The sequence below is a fragment of the Malus domestica genome, chromosome 08 (genome assembly GCF_042453785.1).
Source record: "Malus domestica chromosome 08, GDT2T_hap1".
Taxonomy (NCBI): Eukaryota; Viridiplantae; Streptophyta; class Magnoliopsida; order Rosales; family Rosaceae; genus Malus; species Malus domestica.
Genome location: NC_091668.1, coordinates 27674605 through 27697604, shown reverse-complemented (window position 1 = coordinate 27697604; position 23000 = coordinate 27674605). Strand labels below are relative to the sequence as shown.

At 39.0% G+C, this 23000-nt stretch overlaps 2 protein-coding genes and 1 long non-coding RNA gene across 3 annotated transcripts; 1 reads left to right on the top strand and 2 right to left on the bottom strand.

Moving 5' to 3' along the window:
- Window positions 1-10766: 10766 nt before the first annotated feature.
- On the top strand, window positions 10767-12874 carry LOC103428910 (12-oxophytodienoate reductase 2-like). Its single transcript, XM_070826028.1, has 5 exons — window positions 10767-10950; window positions 11387-11527; window positions 11638-11768; window positions 11857-12033; window positions 12188-12874. Exons 1-5 carry the CDS (start codon window positions 10874-10876, stop codon window positions 12778-12780), a joined length of 1119 nt encoding a protein of 372 aa, XP_070682129.1. The 5' UTR covers window positions 10767-10873; the 3' UTR covers window positions 12781-12874.
- A 5203-nt stretch (window positions 12875-18077) lies between these two features.
- On the bottom strand, window positions 18078-19496 carry LOC139197939 (protein ANTAGONIST OF LIKE HETEROCHROMATIN PROTEIN 1-like). The gene is made up of 3 exons (XM_070826027.1): window positions 18985-19496; window positions 18665-18890; window positions 18078-18569 (listed from the first exon to the last, which is right to left on the bottom strand). The coding sequence occupies exons 1-3, from the start codon at window positions 19270-19272 to the stop codon at window positions 18112-18114; spliced, it is 972 nt and encodes a 323-aa protein (XP_070682128.1). The 5' UTR covers window positions 19273-19496; the 3' UTR covers window positions 18078-18111.
- LOC139197940 (uncharacterized) lies at window positions 19490-22731 on the bottom strand. Its single transcript, XR_011583345.1, has 3 exons — window positions 22544-22731; window positions 22286-22397; window positions 19490-19628 (listed from the first exon to the last, which is right to left on the bottom strand). It is a non-coding gene; the product is annotated as an uncharacterized lncRNA (long non-coding RNA).
- Window positions 22732-23000: the final 269 nt, after the last annotated feature.

The window sequence follows — 23000 nt, the reverse complement described above, 5'->3', positions numbered from 1 at the left end:
AAACAAAACATTAAAGTAAACCTAAATACTAATATTTTCCAACACCCCCCGTCAAACTCATGGCGGTATACGACATGGGTTTGCAAACAAGCAGATGCGGACTGACTCCGTTAGGCGGACAGACAGACAGGCAGGCTCCGCAACGCGAACAGACAGGCAGGCAGGCTCCGCAACTCGGACAGACAGACAGGCAGGCTTCGCAACGCGGACAGACAGACAGGCAGGTATGCAAACTTGACTTGACTTGACTTGACTTGCGAACTGGTGAACTTGCGAACTTGACTTGACTAGCAAACTTGACTTGATTCTTGCTGGCAAACTGATTGTGGTTCCGACTGACTAGAGTTGAGAGTATGGAAAGAACCCGTCACTAAACGGACGAGATTTTCATATCTCAATTGTAGCAACAAACGAACAACGCCACCAACTTGTGTGGGCCTTCAAACAAACTTAACCATAACTTTTTTTTTTATCTCTGCCCGTGTGGGCCTAAACCAACAGCAATTTTTTTTTCTTTCTCCTGGGACCTTTCGAATGCTTTCCTCTCCAACAAACAATATAACTTTTTCTTGTATTGGACAACGGTTTTTCTTTTTCTTTCTTTTCCTTTTTTTTTTCATTTTTTCTTCTTCTATTTTTCGGCTTCTGTTTCCTTATTCTCTTCTTCTATCTGGGCAGTGTTCTCCAGAGAAAACAAATCCAAGTGCAGTATGGGATCTCAATTCTGGGATTCTTGACGCGATGGGATAGCAGAGGCGATGAAGTGCGGATCAAAGCGGCGGCGAGGATGCGGGTACGGTGCGAAGGCAGCGCAGTCAGTGGTGGGTAGACGATTTTATGGGTCTGGTGCGGAGGTGTAAGTGGTGCGGGTCCGATCAAAGGGTGCGGATGCAGTGCAGGAAACTGTGTGGTGATGCGGCTGGTGTTGGATACGAACAACAGATGTGCTGGGTTTCTAGTTGCAGACCTGGTACGAAGGCTGATGGCTGGGTGACGATGCAGCGGAAGTGGGGCAGATTCTGGTGGGTCGTCTGAGCAAACATAATCAAATTTTTTTTCTTTTCAAAACAAACACTGAAAACTATTATCAAACAAACAACATGGATACCTATCAAGAAGAACAGATTAAATCCCGAAAGATCAAACCTGCTCTGATACCAAGTTGAATATCAGAGTGCACAACGAATAAGACTACAAATTAATAAGAATATTATTAAACAAACTAGAATGCCGGAACGGCTACAAAACCCTAAGAGACTACATTGTGAATAGCTTGATATCTAATGAATAACAAAGCACTCTATTTATAATAAACTAATCCTAAACCCTAATGCTAACGGGCTAAGCCCAGAAAACAAAACATTAAAGTAAACCTAAATACTAATATTTTCCAACATGTTCACGTTATTAAGGTTGGTAAAGGTTGGGAATAAGTTGGTTGCAAATTTGAGATTGGAATTTAAAAATTCTTACTTACAAGTTAAGAGTGAGATATAGATATCTATCAAACTCATATTGTATTCAATTGAGAGTGATATATAGATATCTACCATGCTAAAAAGTACAAAATGATCGTGTTTGCTTTGCTAACAAGGTAAACAAATTGTGGGTCAAATCCAATTTAAGAATCACTGTAAATTTTCATGCAACAACCGGCTTTTTATTTCACACATTTTCCTTCGTTTTCTTAATTCCTTCTTTCTCCTTCGTTTTTCCTTTTTAACTAAGAAACAAAACTAAAAAGCGAAACTGTTACCAAACGAGCGTTAGCAAACTATGTTTGTTGCTTGTGTTTATGGTTTATTATTTGGTTTTCTTCTTTAGAATTGTGTTATCACTGTTAGACTAGATAGAGATCATACGGTAAACGGATAAAGTTACCCAGTCACATTCTGTCTTGCATTACTTTGTATAATTGACAATTTTCTTATTCCTTGCCAGAATTGTTTTGGCACCATTGACCAGACAGAGATTATACAACAATGTTGCTCAACCACATGCTATCTTATATTACTCTCAGAGAACGTCGAACGGGAGTCTTCTGATAGCTGAAGCCACTGCAGTTTCCAGCACAGCTCTAGGGTAATTTAAAAAGAGTAGCTTTATAGACTAACAAACATTTGGGGGTGCTTCTTTCGTTTCAAAGTTTGATGACATTCTTGTTTCTTTAATATTCGAAGGTACCCGAACACACCTGGTATATGGACAAGGGAGCAAGTTGAAGCATGGAGACCCATTGTTGACGCTGTTCATGCCAAAGGTGGCGTTTTCTTCTGCCAGATTTGGCATGCTGGGAAGGTTTCTAATACCGGTGCGTTTCTCACTTTTACGGTTTTACCATGGAATGCTTTGTCAACATGATTACATGAGTGAATAATTAATAAACCATTGACGAAGTTTGATGTATAACATAATGGTGTACGCATCAGACATAATGTACGAACTAGCGAGTGATTATCCTGACACTTCTCTGCTTATATTTTTTCTTTGAAAAAATGGTGCAACTCTTAATTGTATAGTAATTCGCAACAAGGCATTCTAAGTCGAAAGAGTATGCTGCTGTGGATGTTGGTTACTTTCTTTAGACTTCAGATTGTGATTCTCTGTCTCCTTGCTTACAGGTTATCAACCAAATCGGCAAGCTCCAATATCTTCTACTGATAGGCCGAGACGATTAAATGACATTGATGATGCCGAATTCACGCCTCCAAGACGATTAAGGACCGATGAACTTCCACACGTTGCCAATGATTTTAGACTTGCTGCAAAGAATTCTATTGACGCTGGTAATGTTTATCCTACATTGGCTAAAATCTTATGTTGAAATGCGCTTTTTTTTTTGTACCGTTTGATTTCTATTTTTTTTATAAAGTTGAGAAGATGATTTTTTGAGTTTTAATTTACGGCCATCAACACTGAAAGTTGAGAAGATGGGTTTGGGGGGTTAGGGTTTCGTTGTGTAGGTGGTGGCGAAGCCTCACCTTGGACTTAAGACTCCTTTCTTGGTTGAATATTTCAACGGAAAAGAAGTGGTTTTCCAATTTGAGAAGGATGTGAGTGTTCCCGACCACAAGTCATCTCTAAGTATACATCATCTCCACAGTAGAGCTTGGCAAGCTCATCCTCCACTGCTATGGGCCACACAAATTGTCCATCACCATTCTCTATACCTATGGTTTCTTCATCGATACCCTTAGCATCCCCGCCTAATTGCCTCATATCACAATATCTGCATGGAAAGAAAAGTTATTATTAGTTTATTTTCTATGATGTTTTAAGTATAGACATATGAAAGCATGTACTTTATGCTTATGCAAATACAAACATGGGGACATGGATATCAAGAAAGTATATGGAAGATTCATAAACAAGTAGAAACTTCACTAAATTATTCAATTGGGATTTTATTTTTTAAATGAGTGTAAAGATAAATTCATATTTCGAATTGGGTTTGTGAGGGTAATTTAGGTATAAAATTGGGTTTAAAGAGATATTAATTCTTTTATTAAAAATAATATGGATGTAGAGGATAAATTAGATGTAGAAAAAGATTAGTGGGTTCAAATAAAATATCTCTTTTGGTTTTGGTGATTCGGATAGGTATATATGTGCTTGTATAGATCAGCTGACCAAGTTTGGATTTAGACCTTAGATTGTATCCAGGTCTTCCTTCCTAGAATAAAATGTTTGTTGTTTGATAGATTTAAATGTAGCCAGTAAGTCAGAGAATGGTTTAAAATGTTTTGATTTCTTGTTGGATTGGTTTCAGATTCATTTTAAAAAATAACTTTCAAGTAAAAACAATTGAACCGAACCGGAAAAGCAGATCAAAATTAGCCGAACCAAATACAAAAAAAAAAAGGTAAATTATATTTTACCACATTTGAAGTCTATTACAATCTCATACAATATCTTCAAAACATTTCACTTTCATACCTCAAGTACTATTTTATTTCAATATAATACATCCGTTACATTTTCCATCCATTGATCCGTTAAGAGTTGACATGGTTGACATATTCGTGCAGAATAGCTGCCAAATTTGTAGCACGTGACCAAAAAAAAAAATTTATGCATTAAAAATATTATAATAATTTACTCTATAAAAAAAAAATTAAAAATGGGTTAATCCTTCAAGAATATTAAAATTTTTTAAAAAAAATCTGGTGTTAGATTAAATATTCATTTTAGTCCCTAATGTGTCCTTAATTCAAAATAATTAATGTGCATTTTATTTAATGTCTCCCATTAAATATTTAAATTTATTAATACACAAATTTTAATTTATTTTTTGACCAAAAAAGAGTTTTTTAATTTATTAATTTTATTTAACATTCTTCAAACTGGAAAGACTCGATTAATATACCTAAATGTTAATACCGAAATGTCTGTACCTAAATATATGCACCAAAATGTATTAATATTAAATTAATGTACCTAAATGTGTGTACCAAAATTATGCACCGAAATGTTAGTACTGAAAATGTATTATATTGAATTAATGTACCTAAATGTTTGTATCGAAATGTATGTACCGAAATGTGTGTATCTAAATGTATGCACCGAAATGTATTATAATGAATTTAATATACCTACATGAAGAAGATAAAGTACATCGAAATATATTGTATAACAAAAATTAGTTTATCTAAATGTTCATAACAAAATATATTACAATGAATGAAATGAAAATAAAAATTATAATGAAATAAAATTAATACATTACAAATTAGAAAGAAAAAGATAAATAATTAAAAAATCAAAATATAATTAATAAATGAGATTATTAATGTATCAAGGACTAAAATTAGATTTTGATCTTCTTCATGATTTTAATAAAAAAGTCATCTTTGCCAAGGATTAAAATGAAGTTTTCTATTTTAAAACAAAAAAGAACTTTAATGAAAAACATCTGGTACTGTTCACTTTAACGAAAAATCATATTTTTACACTAAAAAGTTAATCCTAGTACTATTCACTTTATCATTTATTTTATCTTTACCATTAAAACTTAAAGTCTCCAAATCATTTTCATTAGTTTTTAAAATTAAAAAACCATATTCCTTCCCCGACCCCTCCCCCTTCCCTGCAACCCAAACCCCTCATCCCACCCCCACCCCCACCTCCCCCTCCCCCTCCCCCTCCCCCACAACCCCCCAAAAAACCCAGCTGTTCACCTCTCCTCCCATCCAAAAAAACCACCACAAACTTCTCCGACGCCACCTCCACCATCTTCTCCCTCAGCAGAGGTCCGCCGCGCCCTTTGACCAAATCGAGATTTGGGTCGATCTCGTCGGCGCCGTCGATCGCCAAATCGATCTTCGGGTGAGCACCGAAAGGGGAATACCCAACTGGCGAGCTTGGTCCTCCGTGCGCTTGGAAGTCGGGACTCCAATAATGTCCTTCAATTCGTCGGATTTGAGGAGCTCCAGTCCACGTCACTCTGCCTACCGTGGCCGCAATTCACAATTCCAAATCCCATTCAGTCCAATCCAATCTGAAAAAGCATGAGCTTTGTGTGTGCACAATGCTGTGGAACTAAGCACCGGCGATCAAAGAGTGGATTATGTACCACTCGTGGCTCGGCGTCGAGAGGTGGTTCATCTACGATAACAACAGCGACGACGGGATCGACGACGTCGTTCGAGAGCTCGATTCGCAGGATTACAATGGCAGCAGGTAGAGCTGGCCGTGGATCAAAACCCAAGAAGCAGGCTTTTCCCACTGCGCTTTGAGAGCAAAAGACGAATGCAATTGGGTCGGATCAAAACCCAAGAAGCAGAACTGATTGCCACAGCTTTGGCCTGTCCGGGCTGACCTCTCAATCCTCGCTGGGAGTCACGGTCGGGTACACATGCCGGCTGCAGAGCCCGGAGCGGCACAAGTCGATCGTGCGGACGGAGCTGCTCGACGTGACTCTGCTCAATGTGGTGCACCATTTCCAGCTGAGAGAGGGGAATCGCGGTGATCAACCACTACAAGTACCAGGTGTGGGAGACTTTCAGGGCAAAGTTTTTCAGGCGGGTGGCGACATACGTGGCGGATTGGCAGGAGGATCAGAATAATGTCGTTCAATTAGTAGGATAAGGTGCGTGGCGGTGGAGGCATTGTGGGGGGAGAGGAGGGATAGGGAGGAGGAAGCTATTGGAGAGGTGGAGGGAGAAGTGGGTCGGGGGAATAGAGGGCGGGGGTTGCAGAGAGGTGAGGGGGAAGGAAGGGGATCTGGGTATGGTTTTTTTTTTTATATTTTTTTTATAGGATAAATTATTATAATATTTTAAATGCATAAGAAAATTATTTTTTTTGCCGGCATAAATTTAGCATTTACGTCAATGCAAATGTGGCAGCTACATCAGCTCTTAACGGATCAATGAGTAGAAAATGTAACGGATGTATTATATTGAAATAAAATAGTACTCGAGGTATGAAAATGAAATGTTTTGAAAATATTGCATGAGGTTGTAATAGACCTCAAATCTAAGATGATAAAGTGTAATTTATCAAAAAAAAAAAATCTAAGTGAACAAAATAGTAATTTCGATTCGGTTTTCGGTTTTAATAAAAAAAACATACATGGGCCGAATGAACTGCTGTTAAAATGTTATTAACATTTGTGAAAAAATAAACTTATTCTTATCCCTATGTAAAGTTCAACCAATTGATCCTGGTTGTTCCTTTTGTTCTCAAGATGTTGAAGCCATTTGACCGCATTTTTCATCTTCAGAGGATTAGAAAGGATAGTACACTTTTTGAGCATGTGAAACACCTATTGAACGTATGATGCCATTATAACTATGTCTTAGTTGTAAGAGAAAATCTCTTAATTAAAAAGGACATAAAACAAATGTATCTCTCCTTTTTGGTCAAAAATCTTATCCCTCCTGATCCTATCAATTTGAGAGGGATTATAGAAATTTCCTTAATATACTATATTGGATAATAATCAACAATCAAGAACAAAAATATGTATACAGGAATAAATTTAGAATGTACTAATAAACAATAAATTGCAACTAAGTATATTGACATAGTATGAATAAAATGAAACTCATATTAAATGGAAACAACACTGGAAAACTTGACTTCTGACAAATGACTTTGTGGTTCTCTCAAAATGAAGAATGATTTTTGTATATTTGATTGATATGCAGATGTACGTATATATAATAATTATAAATCTATGTGTGTGGCTTCATCTTTTTCCCATATCTTTTCAAAGGTTCTCAAACTTCATTTGAAAGAATGAGTTCTTTTTAAGCCCAAATTTGCTCTTCATGGTCCATTTTCCCAATCATTTTATAATAATTATAAAATGTAAGCAACTGCTGATGGTGAGCAATATGAAACAGTGAGATAGAATGTAGGGGTGGGCACTTGAAACCGAAAGCCGAAATCAAAATACGAACCAAATTGAACCGCATTGAACAGTTTGGTTTTGCGGTTTCAAAATGGTTTCGGTTTGGAACCGAACTGAATAGGGGAAAAACGGTTTGGTCCCTCCGAAATCGAAATCGCATAATTTTATTAAATGTTAAATTCTAGAGTAAATTACATAGTAGCCCCTCAGGTTTGAGGTCAATTACAACCCCATATAACAACTTTAAAACATTTCACTTTCATACATCCAGTACCATTTTATTTCAAAATAACACCTCCGTTAGATTTTTCATCCATTAGCCTGTTAAATGCTGATATGGCTACCACATTTGTGCCACGTGGCTGCCAAATGTGTGCCACGTGGAAAAAATAATAATTTTTTATTACCCTATTGAACAAAAAAAAAAAATTGAAAACCCATAATTTCATCCCGTGCCTCCCTCCCTCCCTGCACCTTTCATCTCTCCCTCTCCATGCCACTTCCTCCCTCCCTGCACCCTTCATCCCTTCCTCGCCATGGACCAAACATTGCAAATCCCTACAATTCCACGTGCCATGGCTTGATACAAAACTCAGCAAATCCAAATCCAAAAACCCATTTAAAAAAAAAAAATTGAAAACCAGAAACCCATTCCCCGGACCCTCTTCCCACTCTCCTCACTCTCTCTCTCAAACCCCAAACACCCCATATCCAAAACCCACACAACTCCGCTGGGTCACCACCGCCAACGCCTTCCTCCTCGGTGGTTTGACCCTCCTCCCACTCTCCTCACTCTCTCTCTAGAACCCCAAAATCCACACAACTCTGCCGGGCCACCACCGCCGGTGCCTTCCTCCTTAGCGGTTCGAACGGCTTGATTGGTTGAACCGGATGCTGGAACGGCGGCTTGGGACCTTAAAGATTGGAACTTGCGGGGGCGGGGGTGTTGGTGGTGGTGGATGGAGGAGGCTGTGAGGAGGGTGAAGAAGGAAGGACAGATGAAGTGGAAGGTGAGTAGTTCGGTGGTGTTGGGATTGGGAGTGGGGATGAAGATGGTGAAGGGAATGATTTTTGGGAGGTGGAATTTGTGGGATTGGGTTGCAGGGAAAAGGCGAGGCTCGGGTTGGGGGGAAGGAGGATTTAACGGGAGTGGGTCGTCGGGGGGGGGATGGGATTTGAAGGGAGTGGGTCGTCGGGGGAAGGGGGATTTGACGGGAATGGTTCGTTGGGGGGTGGGGGGGAGGAGGAGGTTGCTGCGCTAGGTTTCTGGGGGGATTAATGGGGAGGTGGGTTTGGGATTAATTGGTTTCTGGTTTTGGGGGTTGCGGGTAAAGCTTTCAGGTTTTTTTTTTTTTTTTAAATATTTAGAAGATTAGATTTTTTTAAAAAATTAAAAAAAAAAAAATTTGCCACGTGGCAGCCTCATCAGCACAAATGTGGCAGCCACGTCAGCATTTAACAGACTAATGGATGAAAAATCTAACGGAGGTGTTATTTTGAAATAAAATGGTACTTGATGTATGAAAGTGAAATGTTTTAAAGTTGTTGTATGGGGTTGTAATTGACCTCAAACCTGAGGGGCTATTATGTAATTTACTCTAAATTCTAATTGGTTATTTCATTGAGTCTATTTAGTATGGACTCAACCACATCATAACATGACCAAATAATCTTTTTCTTTTCTTTCTTCTAGTCGTAGTCTGTACTCTTTCTTTCTTTTACTCATTTGTTGCTCAACTTCATTCTTCATCTCTCTGTCTCTCTGTGTCTCTCGGTCTCCACTCAAAAAGATGATCTCGTCACACTAATCAATCTTAGCCACTGAATCAAATAGATATATCTCTAGATATTTAAAGATATATTGCTTTAGATATATTCAAAGCAAATTGTTAATGGCAGTCAGATAGATACAAACAAACAATACCTGCTGCTTTAGATATTATTCACATGCACCGAATGGCAGTCAGTCAGTCAGTCAAAGGTTTGAAACTTGAATGATGCAAGTAAGTTGAATGAGTGCAATAATGTATGTGGTATGCATGCATGCTTGGTTGTGATTGAAGCCATGCTTGATTGAATTTTAATATTGTATGCATGCTTGAACAATGCAGTAATAGAAGACATGCACAATGAAAAACAAATAGTAAACGTTGCTCATAGAAGAGAATTGAAATGTATATCAAAGGAAAATGAAATAAAATACAACTAAGTAACCATAATAGTTTTCTCAAATAATGAAACCAAATCAAATTCATTTAAAACCAAGCCGAACCGAACCAAATGGTTTGGTTTCATTTTGATTTTAGCCTCAAAATCATACCGAACCAAACCGTAAAAACTTACGATTTTGATTTTGATTTCACCCAAAATCATACCAAACCGAACCGTGCTTACCCTTGAATGAGATTTCTACTAAAAAATCCAACATACTACCCATCTTCAACTTTTGAAGTTTGATATCATTTTTTTAATATTTTTTCTTCAACTGGATAGAATGACACACATAATTTAAAAGCCTTTTTCACATGTAAGTTGCCGATGACCAAACATTTTAAAAATGAAGAGTAATACTAAAAAGATTAAATTTACATATAAAATTTGTAGACAAAATGATATGTAACCAATATGAATAAGCACGTTTATTAACGTTTAAGTCATAATCCCATCACCAATTTTCATATCATTTAATTTATAAACTTTAGTCTCCCTTACTGTAATCATTTAAAAAAGGGATTTGGATCCTCTCCTGAGCCAATGGAGAGGATCCTTCTGATCAGTCTGATCAGTGATCATGGACGGTTGAATTTTTATCCAACGGCTATAATTATTATAACTTTAAATAAACCCTTTTATTTGTAACCGTTAGATAAAAATCCAACAGTTCATAATCATTGATCAGGATGATTCTCTCTATTAGCTCAGGAGAGGATCAAAGTCCTTAAAAAAGAACTACTTATTCAAACTACTCTTGTATTTGTCTGGACGTAATCTTGGTAATGATGTGGAACCTACTTTTAAAAGCCAATTTGACCACGTCATAAATGTTGACTTTATTTGAAAATGACCCAAAATTATTTAGGATTACGTCTTTTGGTGGAGAAGAGATATTCTCTTGATCTCTTCCACCAAGATCATCGGATTAAGTGATTTGAATTTTTGAAATTTCATCCAACGGTAAAAAATTATTATAAATTTTAAGAAATTAAAATAGGTAGGCCTTTAAATAAAATTTTAAAGGTCCGAATTACTTGATCCGATGATTTTGATGTAAGATATCAGGAATCCCTTCTTTTTTTGGTGTATAACTCCCCGCGTGATTGCAAACGTCACCAAAACCCTCAATGCCATATCACCAACCACCAAAGCCAAGTGTTGCCTTTCATAATTTTCTTAAGTACGATTCTGCCCTTTCATAAGGCTAAGCTCTCAACGGACGTGTCTTCCATTCATTTGCAGCACAACCAAAAGCAAAAGCAAAAACCAAGTGCAAGATCAAGATTAGATCTGACAACGGATATGTCTGCTCAACCAGCACCTCCCACAATTCCTCTCCTTACTCCCTACAAACTGGGAAACTTCGATCTTTCTCATAGGTATTTTCTCTTTTTCCTCTAAATTTGCATGTCGGGTTATTTTCTTGGTGATGAATTTGCCATAGTATGGCACTCCTCTGCTTAAAGAAAGCCTAGCAGCGTTTGTGGAAATTCCCACTTAGCTAACAAGAAATAACTAAGAGCCAGTTCGATATCCCCCATATCGCTTTTAGTTTCGTATTTCACCTCTATCTCTAACTAGAACTAAAAACGAAAGAGTAATCATACATGTCCCAATTTAGTTCGAGCGGTCGTCGCTTTGTATAACAAGTTAACTGGTTGTTCATCAAATGAAGTTGTTTGTATGCATTTTGATCGTCGCAAAAACCTTCATATAGTCGCGAAGAGGCATCTTATAGTAAGTTGTTGGACTTGTGAATTGGTAATGTGTTGCAATCTGCATTCATACTTCATGATTTCTGTCCTAAATTTCCAGGATTGTTTTAGCACCGCTGACTAGACAGAGATCGTACAACAATGTTCCTCAGCCACATGCCGTCTTATATTACTCGCAGAGAACGTCAAAAGGGGGTCTTCTCATAGCTGAAGCTGTCGAAGTTTCGGATACTGCTCGAGGGTGCGCAAACATATGATACATTTCGAGTAGTACTACTGTCTGCTTTCTACATTAATATTTGCAACGTCTGATAGGATGACACTTTTGTTTCCTTAATATCTGATCTGAAGGTACGCAGATATGCCTGGTATTTGGACAAGGGAGCAAGTCGAAGCATGGAAACCTGTTGTTGACGCTGTTCACACTAAGGGCGGTGTCTTCTTCTGTCAGATTTGGCATGCCGGCAGGGTTTCAAATAGCGGTGCGTTTCTCCCTGCCCTTCACCTTCAATGATCCCACATATTGTGTTGTGTTCAGGTTGTGATTCTAACTCTCCTCTCTACGAACAGGTTTCCAGCCCAATGGGCAAGCTCCAATCTCTTGCACTGACAAGCCACTGACCCCCCAGCTACAGTCTAATGGCATTGACGTTGTTGAATTCACGCCTCCAAGGCGATTAGAGACAAATGAAATTCCACAAATTGTGAATGATTTTAGACTTGCTGCACGGAAGGCTATCGAAGCTGGTAAGCAATCCTTTATTTAAACATGAAATGGTAAAATTTGCACAAACTTCAAATTGGTTTAAGCTTAATCTGCTAAATGTAGTAAATTAAGGGAATACAGGAAGGTACTTGAAGAAATGCATGACGAAAATGCTTGTCTGATATGTATGTATAGGCTTTGACGGGGTTGAAATTCACGGGGCCAACGGCTACATTATTGATCAGTTTCTTAAAGACCAAGTGAACGATCGAACAGACCATTACGGTGGCTCTCTAGAGAATCGTTGTCGATTTGCTCTGGAAATCGTTGAAGCTGTTGCTAATGAGATAGGAGCAGACAAAGTTGGACTTCGATTATCTCCATTTGCCGACTATATGGAGTCAGGGGATTCGGATCCTAACGCATTAGGCCTTTACATGGCGGAATCCTTGAACAAATACGGGATCTTGTACTGCCATGTGATTGAGCCAAGGATGAAGACACAGGGAGATATAAGTGAAAGCTCCGATAGTCTTGCGCCAATGAGAGAAGCATTCAAGGGTGCCTTCATCGCTGCAGGTGGTTACGAAAGGGAAGATGGGAACAAAGCCATTGCCGAGGGCCGTGCAGATCTTATTGCTTATGGTCGTTGGTTCTTGGCTAATCCGGATTTGCCAAAGAGATTTGAGCTTAACGCTCCCCTAAACAGGTACAATCGAGATACGTTCTACACATCTGATCCGGTAATTGGTTACACTGATTATCCATTTCTTGAAACCACGGTTTGAGTATCCAATTAAATGTGGAAGCTTGAACACTTGTACTTTTATACCTGTATACCTGCAGTGATGTTCTTAAATGTTTATCCTGTTACATTGAACATTCTCAGTTGGTTAACTTGGTTTGGTGTATTATGACTCGGCAAAAATATACATGCTGTTTTATCAAGAACACGCAAAAATTTACTTTAACAACAAAGTAAATTTAGAAACATGCATCAATCTCTTTAGACAAATCTGAATCCCATCCGATTTTGTTCCTCCAATGTAACAATAGCATTTGGTAATGTACATGGAATTTGTACATGTATATATATGCACTTGGATTTTGAAACCTATTTACATTATAAACTAGTTTGACCCTTAGAACTATAATCTCAGTTGAAACTGACCTCTTGAATTATTTTATTTTTTGGTAAATTAACTTCTTGAACTATTTAAATTAGCCAATTAACTCCTCACTGTCATATTCGATGAAATTTTATCGTCTTTGCTGTTAAATATTGGCACGTGATTGTGAATGCAAATTTCCGTTGTCTCTTCCTTTGACAAAAAATGCACATGCAAAATAATAACACATTTGATTATGGCCAAAAGCCTCATGCGCCACGATGAATGGGGTTGGGGGGTTTTTGGCTGAAGAATCTCCGATGTCAAAGTTATAATTTTGAAAAGAATGTATTTAGAAGTTTGTGGGTAGCAAATGACTTAGCATTTTAGTGGGATAAGAAGGGTATTTGTAAGAGAGTGGGCGGCCCTTAGGGTGAGGAGTGGTCGGCCTTTTATGGTGTACTTGGGTGACAATTGCAAGATATTATGCAAAATAATATCTTACAATTAACATGGCAAATATTCCTAATTTAAATAGAAAGTTTTGGAAGTTACCTTTTGAATAAAATCCATAAGGTATTGATGAGGAGTGATGAGATGAATATGGAATAAATTTCATATTGACCACCTTTGACTCTTCCTTGATTGAATTGTTATTGTTCGTTGCATGCGTTTGGGAATCCCGGTGTTCCTCGAGGTTAATCTCGTATTTTTCACCCAAAATTCACGGGTCGTCTCCATAATTTTTTGCTCCACAGTGATCAGCACATGATTCAATCTTGAGGGGTAAAGTGTGCTAGTATTTGATGGAAAAGTTGATGAAATTTCATCGAATTTGACAATGAGGGGTTAATTAACTGATTTCAAATAATCCAATGAGTTAATTTACCAAAAATAATAATTTAAGGAGTCAATTTCATCTGAAATAATAGTTCGTGGGTTAAACGGATGGGTTGCTTATTTCAACAAAAGAGAATCAAAGAAGAAAAAGGCTAAAACCATCTTCAACACCTTCAGGAACTAGTGCGTCAAAATCAATTATTACAGTCCATTCCGCAGTCTCTCCCGAGTTCCTGACGTATATTTCTTACGTATTAATCGAAGTCCATAACCTCTCTGCTGGTTTTGTTCCTGGATCCTCCTGTACAAGTTCATGAGCACCTTAGAATAGTTAAAGTAGTTTCTGCATCAACCGAGGAGAACATAGGCTTCTACTTAAGGCAATAAAAATTACGGGTACTGAGAAAACCCCGAACCGATAAAGCAAACTTGAAATGAAAACCCCTAACCAATAAAGCGAACTTGTAAATTTATTTTTCCTCAAATTTGAAATGATAGAATCTCTATGACTCTGGAAGGTAGAGTCCCAAATAAGTTTGCGGCTTTGAATGGAGGAAGGTTTGCCAGTCATGAGGTGAGTCGTGCATGCTAGTATTAGGATACCAATATCAGTAGCCTGCATGAACTGGGCTCTAACAAAAAGGGTGGAATGTCTGTGCTGTTGTAATGGTGAAGGCACTTGGCTAGAGGTTGCCAGCTAATGTCGCAAGCCGTGCACCATGTTGGTCCTCAGATACAAGCTTAGTACTGTTGGAAGTGTGTCCTAAAGTCAATCATGAGATGATATTTTCAGACATTTCACATATTAAACTCATTTAGTTTAATCAAAAGGCAAATATTATTGTTTAAATCCATCTTATTAAATGTTATACGCCAAACAATAAGTCCACGGTTAGGAGAAAGTACTAAAGAGTATAATCAAAATTAGGAATTTGAGTTGCATGAGTGGCATGATCTATTTTGTGTTTAGGGTCAAGAATAGTAGGAGAAAAGTGAGAGAATGAGCGATCAACGAATTTCCACAGATCATGACCTACAAGAAAGAGCTTAAGCCGACGAAGCCAGAAAAGATAGTTGGATTCGGTTAATTTGAGGAAGTGAGCAATATTTGGGATTTATAGGCGAAGAGGACGACACAGACATGCGGAAGCTATTGTTTGAGGAATGATCGACTTTAACAAAGAAGACACAAGTCTAAGCCTGTTTGGCACACCGTATAAGGCACCGGATAGTACTAATAATACGAAGTACGGTGTTTGGTGTCCGTTTGGATTAAATAGCCACCGAATTAAATAACCCGGGCCCACCTTTTTATCCTGTCTTTACCCGTTTGCTTATACCGTCCAAAACCACGGTACAATTTAGTCGGGCTGAAATCTCCCGCTCTCTCATTCCTCTCCGGACGCACTCTTGCTCTCTCGAATCCCAGGTTCGTCTTTCAAGTTCTTTCTTCTTCGTTTGAATCCCACTTCGTCTTTTCATTTTTCTTCGTCTTCCCAGGTTTTGCCGCTCCCTCTGTTATTCCCCTTCCTTCTGTTCTTCCCCCTCCCTCTGTTCTTCACAGTTGGCCAAATCACCATTGACCCAAAATAGCAGCACTAATTCACCAATCGTGGGGTTGTATTTATTGCAATTCTATATGTTACAAAGTACCCTATCTGAATCTGCAGCAAAGAGGAGATAAAAAAAAAAAAAAAAAATTCACCAATCGTGCGCCAAACCGTTGGCCCTCCTCCCTCTGTTCTTGTTTTTCCGACGAACAGGAATCGATTCTTTTGGTAGTATGTGGATTTTGGTTTAGTTCATATGTTCTGGGCTTCTTCTGCAACTGGGTCTTGCAAAGAAACATGGTGTATTTGCAGAGAGGTTCTTGACTGAAATTGCAGTGAAGGAAAACTGAGTCTGTGGGTGTTAATTGCAGAGCTTCGGAGTCGAAAATCAGTCGGGGGAAGAAGAAGGGAGGGAGTTTGGGGGGTGCGACGGAGAGATCTGGGGAAAAAAAAGATGATTTCATTTAAATTTTTTTTTTTAAGTTTGATTTCTCCTATCCGGTATAATACCAAATACAGTATAAATAATACAGTCATTAATCTAATACTGCACCAAACGTCAGACTAATTTAATCAATACTGTCCGATGGTTATTTATCCTATCCGACAGAAATAGTCAGTACAGTCCGAGCTGCCAAACGAGGCCTAATGGTATTCCTCTTCACATGTAAGGAAGGGGTCTTATGTTAGATTTTCACCAAAGACGAACTTGAACCACATTATTACTAACTTATTGTGAGGCTAAGCCCCACCTCCCTTGGTGTAGATAATATCATTTGTTCAAAAAAATAAAAAAACCAAGGAGGGGCAACACACAATTAGGGTGCGTTTGTTGCGTCGGACTGTCTCGGACTGGACTAGCTGCCGGGACTAAGCTGGACTGGCTTAGACCGGACTAAGCTGGACTAACTTAGTGAAGCGTTTGGTGCAGTCTCGGACTAAGAAGCATGATAAGAAAAACAGTACTGTTCACCAGATTTGTGTTTGCTTAGACTAGGACTACAAATTTTTGCCATTGTGTAATAGAGTAATGCTACAAATCTCATGATATGGGTTAATTGGAGCATATTTTTACCATGTATATTATGAATCTTAAAAAAAAATTGACAATTGCTTTGTTTCTATTACCTGCTAATAGAATTGGGTTTAATTTGCAAATGTAGCTTGATTTAAACTCTATCACCCAACAGAAGAAAAATAATAGTGGCCAATACATGCAACTTCAACACATACAAGTACATAAGATCTCCATAATTTAGAAAATCCTAGTTAATATTAGTTAACATTAGCCAAAATAGATCTCCATAATTTACAAAATGGCTAGTTAACATAAGCCAAAATACTAGTGCAAAGCTAAGTTATAAGTCATAACATAAGATTGTATGATTAATAAAATACATCCATGTTAACGTTAATAAAATACATCCATGTTAACATTAGCCAAAATCCTCATCCGCTTGCGTTGTCGCTTAAAAGCCTTTGGACGAACACTTTCTTGAGTTCCGGTTTGATTGCCCTGAACACTCCCACATTTTTTGGTTTATCCAAAATAAGAGACAATGCATCAATTTGATCCATAGGAGAGAGACCCATTGCTTCAAGTTCATTAGCTATGTCAGTATGATCTGCAGTACCTTGAACTAAAGCTTCAGTTACCATTTGCATCATCTTCCCACTTTCAACATAAAAATCTTTCAGTCCACTGATAATTGCCTCGGTTCCATCACTTGAACTTCCCACAGCTCTTTTCCTCTTTCTTTGGCTATTTTCAGATGGGGTGCTTTGTTGGCTTTGTTGGTTCATTGAAGAAACAAAATTATCACCTCCAATATCACTTTCACCAACATGATCATGACTTTGTTCCTCCACCATTTGAGCAGGGGTTTCGGCTACATTACCCGTAGCCCAATCTTTTCCAAATATATATGCAAATCTATCAAACAGTGGAAAAAGTTTGCTTCTCCATCCATCGGCTTCTTTATTTCTCTAAGATTATATCAACATAGCAAAACTAAAATTTAGCATGCGTAACAAATATAGCAGCAAGAATATAACTAATGCATAAATAAAATAGGATATGAACCTGCACATAAGTTTGCCATGCGTCATCACTGTCAACTTCAACGCACTTTTTGACATCATTCCATGCAAATCCACTTGTGTTTATCATGTCAACGACCATACTATATGTTTTTTTCCATTTCTTCAACTTGGACTCAATATGTGGATTTGCCTTTATATTTGAATGAGGACATAAAACATTGACAGCTTTTGCTATTTCAACCAAAGTACCTTGTTTGAAAGCACCGGTGTCACACCGTTGCTTCCGAGCAACAAAATCCTCAAGAACTCCTAGTAATACTTCTTCCTCAAATGCTTCCCATTTGCGCATTCTTCCTTTTGGCTCTTGAGTAGCATTCAAAAAATTTTCGTTATCCATACCTAAACAAAAAATATTTTAATGAAGGAAAATACCATACAAATAATCAATTTGCATAATATCCAATCAACTTGCATAATATCCAATTAATTTGCATACCATCCAATCATTGTGCTAATATCTAACAAATGCATGATAAAAAGGAATACTAAAATAAAATGTTATCATTAACACATATAGCTAGTTCGGTTGCTGGTTCCTAATTGCTCTCCACTCATTATACATTTCCTGAGCCATATCATTCCTCATTGCAGTCCACTGGTCCGATGTTTGAACACTACCAACATATTCACCTTCTTCTGTATTTTGTCCATCTTCTATTATTGGCAAATTCTCCATTGGATCTACAGACATCTCTTGCCTAATAAGATTGTGTAGTAGGCAACAAGCGGTAATTATTCGACCTTGTGTCCTTATCGGATAGAAAGATGGACTCCTTAGTATCGACCACCTTCCTTTTAGCAAGCCAAAACAGCGTTCAATTACATTCCTTGCCTTAGAATGCTTCATGTTAAAATATTCTTCCTTATTAGAAGGTGTTCGTCCCTCCCATTCAGATAAATGATAAGGTATTCCTCTATAGGGTGCAAGGAATCCTTCACCATTTGTATAACCACCATCTACAAGGTAATAACAACCTAATGAAAAAAAAAAACAGACCTTATTAGTGTTTTGTAGTTGACAAACAGAACTAAACCTAACTTACAAAGTTGAGACTAAGTAATAGTCTTACCCGCTGGTACCTTAAAACCATTAGGCCTACTAATTGCATCATGTAGCACTCTAGAGTCTGATGCGGAACCCTCCCACCCCGGAAACACATACATGAACTGCATATCTCCTGAACACACACCTAACACATTAGTTGCGACTCGACCCTTTCTTGTTCGGTATCTTGGTTTGTCAATTTCAGGTACATGCACATCAATGTGTGTTCCATCCAATGCTCCCAAGCAATTCTTAAAAATAAAAAATAAAAAAGTTTTTGTTAATTTATACAAAGGGAATGAAGAGTTAAAGCTTAGGGAAAATGAAAAAAAATTCTCATCATACCTTAAAACATCGCCACCTAGGATCTGTAGAATCAATAGGCACAGGCTGGGGGACTTTTAGTAGGATACCTTGTAATCGCAAAATTCCTTGCAATACGCTATTGAAATACCTACTTATAGTCTCTCCCGACCTATAAAATCTACCGCCAACACTACGATTCTTAGTATGATGTGCTAATATTTGTAAAGTCATACACACCTGTTCCTCTACAGACACCAAACCATCAGTTTTCACCCTCCCATCTTGACGAAGTAAGTCGCATAATATGCCAAAAGTCATTCTATCCATTCTCAATTCGTTGACACATTCAGTATCAGTATTCCCTATTATACCATTCAGATAACACAAACTAATCTCTCGTCTAATAAGTGAACGGTTAGTCAATGTGGGTCGTTCAACATGTCTCTATTTGCCACGTAGCATCATCACCACAAGAATCGTACAAATACAAATTGTCTCCAAATAAGACATCTCTAACAATAAGATCAATAAAAGCTTCCTTCGATCCATATCTATCCAAACAAAAAAAAAACAATAGTATGAGGATTGCTATCATTCCTAGGCATTGCATGTGAAGAGGGAAATTAAAGGACACCTGTAATGCAGTAGCCTTAGCCTTAGCCTTCTGTTTATGCTCCTCTTCTCTGCAACAAACAACCACAAAAAATTGCAATTCAGCATCAACCCCACACCATACAAAACATTCACATTGTAATATCATGGTTATAAACCAAGTACATACACACACACTCATGGACAAATGTGCAAAATACACATACATACTCACACTAACACACACACACGGACATACACACTCTCACACACTGACATAGACTCACACACACTGCACACACTGCATACATACATACTCATACTCATACACACACTGCACACACACACACTGCATACATACACTGCACACACACACACACACTGCATACATACTCATACACACACTGCACACACACACACACTGCACACACACACACTGCATACATACCGCATACATACACACACACACACACACTGCATACACACACACACTGCATACACACTCACACACACACTTCATACATACACACACTGCACACACACTGCACATTGCATACATACACACACTGCATACATACTGCATACATACACACACACACACACTGCACACACACACTGCATACACACACACTGCACACACACTCACACTCACACACACTCACATTCACACTTACACTCACACTCACACACACTCACACTCACATTTACACTCACACTCACACTCACACTTACACTCACACTCACACACTGCACACAGTCACACACACACACGGGGACAGAGTGCAACACACTCTTACCCTCACACACACACACTCTGTTTTTATACTCACATACACACACACACATACACACTGCATACATACTCACACACACACACTGCACACACACACACACACTGCATACACACACACACTGCACACACACTCACACTCACACACACTCGCACTCACACTTACACTCACACTCACACACACTCACACTCACACACTGCACACAGTCACACACACACACACACGGGGACAAAGTGCAACACACTCTTACCCTCACACACACACACTCTGTTTTTATACTCACACACACACACACACACACACACACTGCATACATACTCACACACACACACTGCACACACACACACACACACTGCACACACACACACACTGCATACACACACACACTGCACACACACTCACACTCACACACACTCACACTCACACTTACACTCACACTCACACACACTCACACTCACACTTACACTCATACTCACACATTGCACACAGTCACACACACACACACACACGGGGACAGAGTGCAACAGACTCTTACCCTCACACACACACTCTGTTTTTATATATATACACACACACACACACACACTGCACACACACACACACTGCACACACACACTGCATACATACACATTGCATACATACTGCATACATACACACACACACACTGCACACACACACTGCATACATACACACACTGCATACATACTGCATACATACACACACACACACACACTGCACACACACACACACACACCCTGCATACATACACACACACACACACACTGCACACACACACACACACTGCATACATACACACACACACACACTGCATACACACACACACTGCATACACACTGCACACACACACACACACTGCACACACACTGCACACTGCACACACACTGCACACTGCATACATACACACACTGCATACATACTGCATACATACACACACACACACACACACACACACTGCACACACACACACACACTGCATACATACACACACACACTGCATACACACACACACCATACATACATACACACACACACACTGCACACACACACACACCATACATACACACACACACACACTGCACACACACACACACTGCACACACACTGCACACTGCATACATACACACACACACACTGCACACACACACACACACTGCATACATACACACACACACACTGCACACACACACACATTGCATACATACACACACACTGCACACACACACACACACTGCATACATACTGCATACATACGTACATACACACACACACACTGCATACACACACACACACACTGCACACACACACTGCACACACACACACACACTGCATACATACTGCATACACACACACACACACATACACTGCATACACACACACACACACACACTGCATACATACATACACATACACACACACTGCACACACACACACTGCATACACACACACTGCATACACACACACACACTGCATACACACACACTGCATACACACACACACTGCATACACACACACACACTGCACACACACACACACACTGCATACATACTGCATACACACACACACACACATACACTGCATACACACACACACACACACTGCACACACACACTGCATACACACACACTGCATACACACACACTGCATACACACACACACACACACTACATACATACACACACACTGCATACATACACACACACACACATTGCATACACACACACATTGCACACACACACACACACTACATACATACACACACACACACTGCATACATACACACACACACATTGCATACACACACACACACATTGCACACACACACACACTACATACATACACACACACACACACACACTGCATACATACACACACACACACATTACTGCAAATTCAAAAGAACCAGAGTAAGAGTGAGAGACAGAGAGAGAGAGGGTTACTTTGACTGGGATCGAACAGGGGAGGAGGAGGGGCGATTTGGTTGGAGTGTTCCTGAGAGGTCGCCTGAGAAGAAGGTGGAGGAGCAGGGCGAGCAGGATCTGCAATTTGACCCTAAAAATCAAAACTCTAATTTGTTCAACTACAGAGGTACATTATTGAAATTTTTTCAAACCCAAAACAATTAAATCAAATAAAGCTTAGTAATATCACGATCTGCAAAACAAATTGAAGAAATAAATCGAAGATTCGAAGTTTACCAGGCAAGAGGAGCAGATAAGGGCGAGCAAGATGCAGATGAAGGCAAGCAAGACGCAGAGATGAGGGTGAAGAGGACGAGGATGAGGGAGCAAGGCAAGCAGGGAGCGATGGCGACAACTCTCTCTCTCGCAGGATGAGCGAGGTTTTCTCTCGCGGAAGGTCTTGCGAGTCCGGCCGAATTTAGGGTTCTCGGCTAAGAACTCCTAGCGAACCCATTAATCCGAGCGAGTCCCATTTAATCCCATTAAACCTAATCCTGGTGCAGAACAAACAAGGGACTACAATCTAGTCCAATCCAGTCCCCCCTAATCCGGTCAAACAAACGGGTCCTTAGGGTTTTGGAAATAATAGGAAAGTCTAAACTACATATACGATGTAGAAATTGTAATTCTCACTGCTACCAAGTGTGTAACTGTGTACAACATGGATAATTTTAAAGAATCTACAACTTATACA

Bases quoted from the DNA above. Each gene is read 5' to 3' on its own strand.
- LOC103428910 (XM_070826028.1), top strand. From the start codon at position 10,874: ATGTCTGCTCAACCAGCACCTCCCACAATTCCTCTCCTTACTCCCTAC. The intron at 10,951-11,386 runs GTATTTTCTCTT...CTAAATTTCCAG, and splicing joins AACTTCGATCTTTCTCATAG to GATTGTTTTAGCACCGCTGA. The intron at 11,528-11,637 runs GTGCGCAAACAT...TCTGATCTGAAG, and splicing joins GTTTCGGATACTGCTCGAGG to GTACGCAGATATGCCTGGTA.
- LOC139197939 (XM_070826027.1), bottom strand. From the start codon at position 19,272: ATGGATAGAATGACTTTTGGCATATTATGCGACTTACTTCGTCAAGAT. The intron at 18,891-18,984 runs GTATGATGAGAA...TTTATTTTTAAG, and splicing joins CTAGGTGGCGATGTTTTAAG to AATTGCTTGGGAGCATTGGA. The intron at 18,570-18,664 runs GTAAGACTATTA...TTTTTTCATTAG, and splicing joins TGGTTTTAAGGTACCAGCGG to GTTGTTATTACCTTGTAGAT.